Source organism: Amblyomma mixtum, chromosome 9 (assembly GCF_055824585.1).
Source record: "Amblyomma mixtum isolate Tamu chromosome 9, ASM5582458v1, whole genome shotgun sequence".
Classification (NCBI taxonomy): Eukaryota; Metazoa; Arthropoda; class Arachnida; order Ixodida; family Ixodidae; genus Amblyomma; species Amblyomma mixtum.
The window spans coordinates 50,772,629-50,783,858 of NC_143020.1; the positions used below are offsets into that span (position 1 = coordinate 50,772,629).

The window sequence follows — 11,230 nt, forward strand, 5'->3', positions numbered from 1 at the left end:
TTTGGTGGAGAACAAAAAGCATCTCCATGCGGATTCCCTTTACAGCGGATTTGCCTTGAAAACAATTACAGGGAAGTGACTACCTAAACATTCTGATCGAGCTGCGTTGACGCTTGCCTCGGTGTAAAGTATCGCTTTGCTGTTGGCATTTTTCTCGACTTAAGGTTCTCGGGGGAGGGTAAGTTTTCACCTGGCGGTGGTTCTTCATCAAATCCAGTATTCTCTAGAGCCAAAAAATAACAATTATTTGTAAGGTTTATACAAAATCAAGAGCAGTACATCCACTTAGAACGCATTGCAGTGCACAAACTACACATTGCTCTAGCACTTGCTAAGAACGAGAGTTGACCAGGTAAGAAAGCAAGAGGTAAGATATATCTCATTTCAAGATAGCGACAACCACCACAAATCTAATTAAAGCCAGTGCTGCGTTGATGAAATCAAATTAAATCTTTTACGATCTGAAGTAAAGGTGCACAGCCGCGGTGGCTGAGTGGTTACGGTGCTCGGCTGTTGTCCCGAAAGACGCGGGTTGGATCCCTGCCGCGGCGGCTGAATTTCGATGAAGGCGAAATTATAGAGGCCCGTGTGCTGTGCGATGTCACTGCACGTTAAACAACCCGGGTGGTGGAAATTTCCGGAGCCCTTCACTACGGCGTCCCTCATAGCCTGAGTTGCTTCGGGACGTTAAACCCCAACAAACCAAACCGAAGTAAAGGTGTGCGCTTTTAAATGCTGAAGAAGTATGCTCGAAACCGCGACGCAGAAAAACGAGGAAGTACTGAGACAATATTTCATCCCGCGTCACAACTCAGCGCTCGCGCGTTAGCATGTGCGCATTGTATATTTTTTCCAGGGATGAAGCAGTGATCCATTTTTTTCTTCCCCAGCCAACACCACGAACCACTGCTAACCTTCTAAAAGAGGCAGCTGAGTGAGCCCGTGCAAACTAAGCTCTGGCGTAATGCCAGAAAAATATTTTTACCGATAAAGGCCGCGTCTTCACAAAAGTTAAAAAAGCGAATTTTAAATATATATTCCGTATAGCTTTTAAATCTCTCTTGTTCTCGAATGTGACGACCTAGGAGTAGATAAGCTTGAAGCGGAACGAATATACACTGTTGCAAGGAAATTTTTTTAATTACAATGAAATTAAATGTGCGTTATCTATATTGACTAATGCAGGTCGTTACTCGTAGCCGTTCTTTGTTCGAACTTTACATTGGAATTCAATTTTGCGGGCAGCCCAACCAGTGAGGCTTGGTTGTTCGTGTCCCTGAGGTCACATTTTGGTAACGCGGTTTTTGTTGTTGCACCGGTGAAGACTAGGCACTATCATGGTGTCGGGATCACCAAAAAAGGGCTTCAAAAATTTCAAAGTTCGGACACCTATGGTTAAGGACCGAGAGATAGCGAAGAGAACTTGCCGCCAAACCGTGAACCCTATGGAGTTATGTTTTTGAGATGAGCTGATAAAGCAAATATTAAACGGAATCATTAGCTTTTGGTATTTCCTGAGCTATAGTTAATAAAGTATTGCAGCCATCGGTATATAGAAAAGAGCCTCTGGTTATCATTCGCTGGTTTCTCAGAAACACAGGATAAATGTCACAAAGGAAGTTCAGCTCGCTTCAACGGCAGTCACTTTCCATTCCTCCTGTCTCAATCGGTCAGTATCTAATAGAAGCTAGCGATTTCGCCTTATTTCTGGGTGTGCATTTAGACAGCAATCTAAAGTTTCACAAACACATAACCAGTATAAAGAAAAAATGGCATACGGTTTGAGAATTCTTATTAAAGCTCGTTCGTACTTTTCTAACAGTACATTAATATCCTTATATTACGCATTTATACATCCACACATCAGTTACTGTATAGTATGTTGGGGAACCACGTATGCTACTCATCTAAGATCATTGCAGATAATTCAAAATCAAGCCATTCGTATACTTACCTACAGTTCTTATTACACTGACGCAGCCTTCATTCTTCAGGATCATAACATCCTCTCCGTATCACAGCTTGTTAGATATTCTCTTGGCATTCTCATGTACAAACTTGTCAACAATCTAATCGCTATTCCTCTCATACCACAGTGTTATCTTGTAAAGGCCAACATAACTCGGTTCGCACTCAATAACAATATTGTTCTACCTAAAGTACGCACCAATTACGGGAAACAGGCATTTCATTTCTCATCGGTTGCTGTTTGGAACACTATATCGATAGAACTAAAAAATGCTCCTTCAATTTTCAACTTTAAAGCACACTTTAAACGATCAATACTTAGCAATGAGCCCTAATTCTGATTAATTTGTTTTCATTTCTTCCTACATGCATTTTGCACTGCTTCATGATCTTCATTATAATTCAGTATGAAATCAGCTTGCTTAGATATGTACAACTTTATATGTTTCGGTGGTCCTTTTTAATAGCTTTTATTTCTCTCCCATGTGTCTGCATTAATTGTATCTCATACGTGTATATTCTGTTTTGTATATTTATCTGATCTGTCATAAGCTGTTAAATGTTTTACTAGATGTATTTAATCAGGAGGTCCCATTACAGTCTCTGACTTCGGGACCTCCTTCTGCATAATATGCTGTACTCTAAAAATGTATCAAGAAATAAAGACTGATTCTGATTCTGATTCTGAAGGCTAAGTAAGGATTTACCAATTGAGCTGCTATTTCTACGACAAACCAGAACCCGTAGTCTACATCCAATTTTTGGAGGCCAATAAATTTCCCTTCAGAGACAGGTTTTACAAACTGAGCTAGTTTTCTTGGTTCTATGCGTTAAAAAATGTGGTACCTTTCGAGTGCGTAGTACAAGTAAGAGCTTCCATTTCCATTCGTGTTCGTGGAGTCAATAGTTCGTGAAGTCAAGTTAAGCTAATCTGTTTGCACCAACAGGGGTTCGAAAACTAGTCACCGAAATATATATTTTATTTCTGCACTCATCTGAGAGACTTTAGAAAAACATTGCCTTTTCAGTGCAGTTGACTCCTCAGGTCACTATTTTGTATACTCTAATGAAAAAAGGCGTATTTACTATCTAAATACGAAACAAGAATCCAGATTACTTTATTTTCTGCTTATGTATTTTTGTTAGGACTATGCTTCCGCCTCATTTCTGTATTGCTGAGTATAAGTAAGAGCTCCTTTTTCTGCTTTCCTTATCATGACCTTCAAGTAAAAAAAAACGAAATTTGGTGGGCGTGCACGTTTGGTCCAATGTACTTTTTTTGCCGTTTACATGGGCTGCTTACATAAACGGCTGCAGAATTTTTGTGCAATTTCTTTGTGCAGCTTTTGGTACACACGGCTTTGCCATGCGAATACTGCAGCCTACCTATGTTTAAAAGTTCTACCTAGAGCGGATTCTGAAGTGGTGCGCGAAGCTCTAGTTCTTTCCAGGGCTTTCTCCAGTTTCGGGACCAATTGAGAGGCGCCACTTTGCAGACTGAATTCTGAAAAGATGTTTCTTTTAACAGGGAAGAATAAATAGAAACTGCATGCTTGTTGCCTCAATTTTATTAGGAGCTTAATATGCGCTTGTCATGGAGATGCATTTTTAAAAGGTCATAATGACAATGAGTGGGTTAGGAGATCGCGACACGATGCTCCATGGTCTCGTGTCGAAGTAAGCGAGTACCACATCAATGCCTCTCGTTAGTTTGAATAGGGAGTTGAACTTGAGTGTGCTTAGAGCAAAAGCGTTGTTTTGCTACGTTATCTCAATGTTCTGATCATGCTAATTACGGGTGTGCAACGTTAATAAACATCGGATTTGAAACCTTGCGAGTACACAGGGAATATCTGAAGTTAATGAACGCGCTTAAAAGCAGTATAATTGCGCATCAAGTATTTTTTTACTGTTTCTTTAACACTCACATGATTGTCATGAGAGGATGAGCAAAAGCGATGCAGGAGACCTGTTTAAAAACGGAAGTTCAAAGATATTTTGATTTTTTTTGTCCCAGATAGGGGCACTACATACGATTCTCTAATTGTACACGCATATTGTACCTAGTTTTTGAAATAAATTATGCATACACATTTTCCGCACTGCACTTATACGCATGTACCTACAGCCTTTGTGAAAAGTAACCAGGCTGCACAGTGTGCTACTAATTTGTATAACAGAGCCCTCACGGCTTCTCTAAAAATCAAGAAGTTCTTTGAAGGTGAGAACAGGGGTTCTTCTTACCATACAGAGAATTAGAGCTTCAGGGCTGGCATAATAGCTTTAATATACGACTGAGAAGAAAAAGGTGCAGCCTGGTTACTTTTGACAAAAACTGTACATTGTAACATGTTGTACGCTTATTAATTTACCACAACAAGCCGCTTTCATAAACCATGCCGGAAGTGACAGAAGTTGGAAAGTGTTCATTGCATGTTTACAACGGGCGCCATGTGGCCGCGCCGAGTGCACGTCAAGACTGGTCAAGCTACTGATCGACGGAACTCGAGCTTGTACTGCATGCCTACTTTCCGTAAATTTTTCAATAGATATCTTCTGACTTGGAACTTCGTGAAATATACCTGTTGTTTCCCGGAAGCACGCTAGGAGTAATAATAGATTTTCTGTATATACCGATTGCATCGGAAGACAAATAACAATAGCAAGTAATTCAAATTAAGCAATTGAGGCTTCAAAAAAATTAAAAATATTACTGCGCGCTGTAAGTTTTTCGAGCCAAGCCATCTTCGAAATTTGACGCTGCCCTTTTTTAGGGCCAAGACTGTTTAGAATGTAGAAAGCCGCAGCTTTGGTCCTCGCGGTGTCGCGAAAATTTCTCTTCCGCGCGTTGCGAAAAAGCATATTGATATGTCCACAGTGGAAGCGCGGTTACACAGAAAAAAACAAAATAAACGCTTAGGCAGAGTATGAGCATCGAGAGCTGGCAATGTCGAACAAATATTGCGTGGTTAGGCATCGCCATACGATACGAATCGGGTACGAATTTTTCGTTATATCTGGATATTTTGAAATGAATTTAAGCGCACAAGAACACGCACACAAGAAGAGGAACACGCAGGACAGGCGCTAACTTCATCTGATTTATTCGCAGGTAAGAGAGCAAAAGTATATACATAAAACGAGACATGCGCAGTAAAGAAACACATCGTCAGCTCACAATACGTGCTCAAGATATCTGTACTCTGCCTGCAAAAGATTAACCGACGTGTCACTCACACAGTCATGCCGCCTCTTCCTGATATGAAAGGCTTCTTATAATTCACGTGCCGTCTCATTACCGCCTGTGCCAAGAATCTTTACCTCCTTCAGCCGCGGCTCGCACACTCTGCAGTTCGCACAGTGGTCTGCCAAATGTGTCCCTCCACCCTTTAACACCCGCAAATGTTCCCCCGCCCGGTCATTGACACACCGCCCAGTCTAGTCTTTGTCCGGATATCTACTTTTCCTTTGCGTACGTATACTGCGCAAGAAGACGAATCGTTTGACACAACTTGGAATGTCCTGCGTCGGTTAGTTTGACTGTAATGGACGTTTGAAGTTTCAAAAAGTTACGGTTTGAGGAATTCCTGTGGTATGCTGCACTTTCATTCCACTAATAATCTTATGCTCCATAACACACTAATTGTTTTCATACCACTCCAAACATTCTGCGCCTATTAGCTTGTTCACAATCTGTGTACCCGTGGTACCATCGACTGGTCCCACTTGAATGACATTGTGTTTCATGCTAACGAGTTCTCTAATAATGCGTGTATTCGAGCTAACGCTCCAAAACCTGCATCAGTCGCAGTACCACACTCTTCTGGCATAGATGAAGCAATGACCGGCGACCAGTGGAGATGAGGCTGGGTCAAGGATGGCCCCTCCGATTTCGCGAGATGATTAGCTGAGTGCTTTTCTGGGCAGCTTTCTATAATCTTTCTGCTTGAATATCGTCTACAACCACGTGGCGATCATGCAAAACAAAATGGATTATAAAGAAAGGAATGCTGAAAAATATCCGAGAATGCGTAGTATTCAAACCTTTTTTAAGCAGCGACCGTTTTATGTCAAAATATTTTCCAACTTTGCGGGAGAGCACTGTGAGCACGTGGCAGTTTGCGGCCTTATTTAAATAGGTTCACACAGGTTTTGGGTATCGGTTGGCAAAAAAAAAAGAGAGTAATACGCTATCGAACACCGAAAAAAAAGTAGACCACGTAAAATAACTTCACCGGCGGTGCGTGCCACGTGGAGGAAAATTTTCCCAATTCTTCCTTATAGCTACTGCGTCTTGTTTTCGTGATCATCGTATAAAAAGCAGGCACTCATGTGAGGGCTAAACCATTTCGTTGGGAACCATGAAGGCAGCAGTGGCTCTATTTACGTTGGCGGTTCTTCTCGCTACCGTCTCATTTGGAGACTCCACATTTTGCCGTAAGATTTTATTATTTCCACTCGCGCTACGGATGTCCTAAAAGCGAAGCGTACTTTGCACAATTAATATGCATTCGAATCAACAAAATTGTTCTAGGTTCTGTGCAAGGATGATCGTCAATGTATATTATTCGTCTGGCAGGAGAATTATTCTCTATTAGAAACATAGCTGTGAGTGAGCTATCAGTGGAGACAGAGCAAAAAAGAACTGTACTTTTCTTTTGCAGTGTCGTACACAGCTCTCTGTGCCGCCGCGGTGGCTCAGTGGCTATGGTGCTCGGCTGCTGTCCCGAAAGACGCGGGTTCGATCCCGGCCGCGGCGGTTGTATTTCTTTGGAGGAGAAATTCGAGGCCCGTGTACTGTGCGATGTCAGTGCACGTTAAAGAACCCCAGGTGGTCGAAATTTCCGGAGCCCTCCACTACGGCGTCTCTCATAGCCTTAGTCGCTTTGGGACGTTAAACCCCATAAAGCAACCAACCAACAGCTCTCTGTAGAGGTCACCATTATAAGTTTGCAACACTGATGATAGGAAGAGTATATCAAATAATTCGATCTACGAATGATGTCAGAGATAGCTAGGACATGAATTCACCCTGCAAACTGCGACCAGAAGCAGATGAGGGGAAATGAAAAACTGTTTCCGCGGGAGAAACACTTCATTTTCCGCTAACGGAATTAGTTTACTTTTCGGCACACGGTGTTGTCCGCATCTTATGCAATCCTGTGCAATGTATTGGCGCCACTGACCAAAGTCAAGGAACATTCAAATTAAGGCATTTAGCGAAGGAAAATACCAGCAAAATTGCGAAGATTTAACTCAGAGACGAGCATAAACTCAGCTCAAGTGCAAGGTATATATTTTTAATGAAGGAAAACGTGTACAAGGTTTTGGCCGCATAAAGAAAGTTCTGAATAGCGCACAAGTCTGATGCGCAGTGCTGCACTACATCAGTTATTTGGTCCGGCGCTTGTAAACTGCAACTGTAATCATTGCTGCGCTGTAGATGGCAAAGGCATTGTCTGTAGTCGGAATGAAAGGCAATTTAGTATCGTTTTTGGTCCAGTTAAAATGAAAAAGCACCCACCCACCCCTTATGATGCACCAATAACTGTTCGCCAAAAGTGAAATTTAGTGTAGAAAGTAGTACTAGAAAAGAAGCCGCCAGCTCATAAGTAAACACCTGTTTTTATACTTCTAATATATGCAGCTTCAGAATGAAGAAGTTAAGTGCTGAAAAACGGCGCTCAGATCGGTTTCCAGGGTGCAGAATATTTCAAGTTTAGTGATTTGTGCTCCTATTCTTTGGTATAAAGGATAATTTGAAGAAAAGATCTTTAAGAAATGATGCCATACTAAGTAAATTAAGCTGAAGCGGTCATGAAACTGTAAAAAAAAATAGTGCCTTTACGTTGCAGCTGCCAATAACGACTCTGATATGAGTACTTGAAAAGCAGTAGGGGACTAGTGCGGAATAGCGTTAGAAACTGCAATTTGAAGTTACCGGCCCTAAGACGCTCCTTAAGCAGCGATGGTCATATTGAAGCAACCTGAGTCACGTCGTTTGCTGAAAAACTGCTCCGTGCAGGGTGGGCGTGGTGCCGAGCTCCCACTTACTCCACTCTAGACGTGTCACATTTTGGTACAGTTGACAAAACCGGGAACCATCTATACAAGAAAGGACGGAAAAAGACAGGCGAGCTCCTGAGCACTGTAGCGACCCCGCAACGTCTCTACAGCTGCGTCAAAGACAGGGTTTCACCATTTCCTTGAGGATGCGCCTCATGTTACGAAAGCTGCAAGGGTGATTAGCGCACTGACTAGCATTAAGAAGAATTACGGCCGAGAACAGCGGTGCGATCTCCATCAAAAATGTAAATCTGGCGGTTAAGTGTGTGCGATTAGAAGCATTTATCAGATGTCCAAAAATTTCCAAAGCTTTTTCTGCGAAGTATATCGAAGCTTCTTGCTAGTTTGGAGGAGTACAACCCACTTCAAAAGTATACAGCCTAAGGGGTTTTGTATGCGAGGCTTATAGTGCGCCTCGTTATGCATCCTTAGCGACCGTAATCTCTCGGAAGAGGAATCGCTCCGCCTTCTCAATTCTCCTAAGCTTCGGACTACTAGATGTGCTATGGCACCGTGCTAAACAACTTAGAGGCAAAGCCTTTGGGCTATCTACTTTTGAAGGAGGCAGTATATACAACGCATTTATCTACGAAGCTAAACTGAGAGTACGAGAATTCCTTACAATGCTGAGTTGAAAAAAATGCTTCGTGTTTCTTGCTAAAACGGGCAATGACCTTCCTCTTTTTCGTTTTCTCAGGTACATATTCTCCTTTCCTTGAAAAATTATAACAAGAAGTCAAAGGGCAAGATTTTAGCCTCTTTACGCCTGGAATTGAAGAAACCGCATCTTACTGTCGGTTTTGCTTCGGATTATATAATTATTCAGGCGGCAACATACAAGAAAGACGAAATGTAGCAAGATAATCAGACAAGGTATCGGCTGGGGGGAGATTCTCGACGAAACGATTTGCTGTTGCGTCTTAAGTGCCAGAAACACATAATTTTGAGGCATGCCTGACAGATGAAAAGTTGTCTAAGACAGAATGTGATAAAACAGAGAAATAAACGAAAACAGGACGGAGAGCAGTGCATGATTTGACTATACAGAGAGTGAGAAAGTAACATTCTTGATGTATGCTTTCTTTCAGTGCCGGAAAAATGCGTCTATAAAAGAGGTACGTACGCAAGGTTTTCACTATTTTTGATGTAATCATGACGTTTCACAAATGGCCTCGTCCCTACAAATTATATTTGTTTTTGTATTTACTGTTGTCCAGAATTCTAAGACTGCAACTATTTCACCTCAATTTAAAATTAGAAGCATAGCCACATTTCCGTACTATATTTGTTGAGAAGAGGCGAAGTCGAAATCCACCCTTCCACTACAATGTTTTGCAGTGAGCGAGCAGTTGCAGAAACCTTAATACGGAGCATGAATATAAACCTCAAGACCTAAAATTATTAAATAAACTGCTGAATGAAAACAAATGACAACCAAGTGGATAGATAATGTGTTTTATTTTCCGTCTGAGTCAAAAAACGCAAGGAGGGACAATATGCAAATATGAGGCCTCCACTTTCTTTTTTTTGATTACTTGAAACATTGTTTTGTGTGTTGTTTTCGCGTAAAGAGAAAATTCAAATGATTCATCTGATAGGCGTAAGTGGCAACGCTGCTGCACACTGGTTTTTGTGCGAAGACCTAAGTAGCGGCTTTAAAACGGACTACATTTCGAAAACAGCAAGAGCCCTGTATGGGTGCCACGGGTTGACAAGAAAATTTCTTATCGCGGAAAACATTAAAATATAAAAAATAGTGAATACCGCGCCATGCCTACCAGATGCAGGTGTTCCCTCACTTTGTAAGACGAAGAAACGATTCATGGCCGCCACTTAAGGTTCTAACGTTGCGTAACGTAGAAGTTAAAATCAGAAAGTACTATTGAATTTCTGGCGTTTTTTCCCAGCTTTTCGTGCAGGTGAAATTCTGCAGGATGAATTAAATGTGTGAGCTGAACTTGCGCCGAACGCGAACATTTTTCTACAGCTGAGGGTTGTCCCTTATCTTGAGGAGGCCATGTAAAAGACAAGCATAATTGTCTGTTTCAAAAAGCAAAAAGGTAGCCATTTTTGCGAAATAATTACGCCTGTACAGTTACTATGGCTCTTCTGTGCAGATTGCGCACAACCAAAACCAGGAGGAGCATGCATCTTCTTTACCGTCATCGACAAGTACCGTTACAATTCTGTGACCAAGAAGTGCGAGAAGTTCCAGGTTGGATTCGGATGTTGCCCCAACTGCAACACGTTCCAAACGGAGGCAGAGTGCGTGAAGTACTGCATCTAATGATGACATGCTTTGAGCAATTGCCTCTGTGATTTTCATGCACCACAAAAAGAGGCAGCGTAAAAATAAATTGTATAAAAGGGTTGTCTTTCAATGTCTGGTTGTTGCGCCATGTCGAGATGCTGCTTTGAAGAACTTCTTCGATTGGGACCACACCCGAATAACATTCCTATTAGGAGGCGTTTTCTTAAGAAGCTAGCGACCAATACATCTTTTTAAAAATTTTTAGCTGATTGTGTTCATAACCGCACATCTCGGTGGCACCCGTGATCGCTCCATGAAGGTATCTGAGGCCCATTATGTCCATTATATTGGGAAACAAGTTTGCCAACGTTTGCCGCTTTTTCCATCTGGAACTCCCACCGTTGGTGCAAAAGTGCAAAAATAAAGGTCAAATTGCCGCCCCCAGTACATAGGTGAATACGGGTAGCGCAAAAAAAAGATGAAGCAGAACCAACTGACACCTAGAGCGGTGGTCTATTAACTGCTCATTATTATAAGAGATATATGTGTTTAAAATCGAACCTCGAATCGAACGCAGAAGAATATGATATGAAAAAAAAAAAGAAAGGTTCATGGCTCACTGATCCAGCTACTCAAATTCAGCATCATGAAGGTAAAATATGAATTAATGGCCCAAATTATGTCCTGCTTGTTTATTTCGTATGCCTCAGTTGCTTACCTAATCAAATGGTCCCAGTGGCGAAATATCACTCGCTTCTTCGAACACAGGGCAGCAGGCACAGCTAAAGCAGTGCATCGCTAAGCGGAAAGTTGCGTCTGCAGTCGAGGTTAACTTGATCATATTGAGCCACGTGTTTAAACAGTGACCTGCTAGGCCAATAGACACGTCTCCGCATGAAAAAGGAATCCGACAGGCCACCCTCGATCGGCACGAAACAATTTCTT

General features: G+C 41.9%; 1 protein-coding gene across 1 annotated transcript; it reads left to right on the forward strand.

Annotated features, from left to right (window-relative positions):
• Positions 1 to 6,329: 6,329 nt before the first annotated feature.
• Positions 6,330 to 10,405, forward strand: LOC149328950 (kunitz-like toxin PcKuz1). The gene is made up of 3 exons (XM_089560613.1): positions 6,330 to 6,405; positions 9,123 to 9,149; positions 10,152 to 10,405. Exons 1-3 carry the CDS (start codon positions 6,330 to 6,332, stop codon positions 10,319 to 10,321), a joined length of 273 nt encoding a protein of 90 aa, XP_089416739.1. The 3' UTR covers positions 10,322 to 10,405.
• The last annotated feature ends 825 nt before the right edge of the window (positions 10,406 to 11,230 follow it).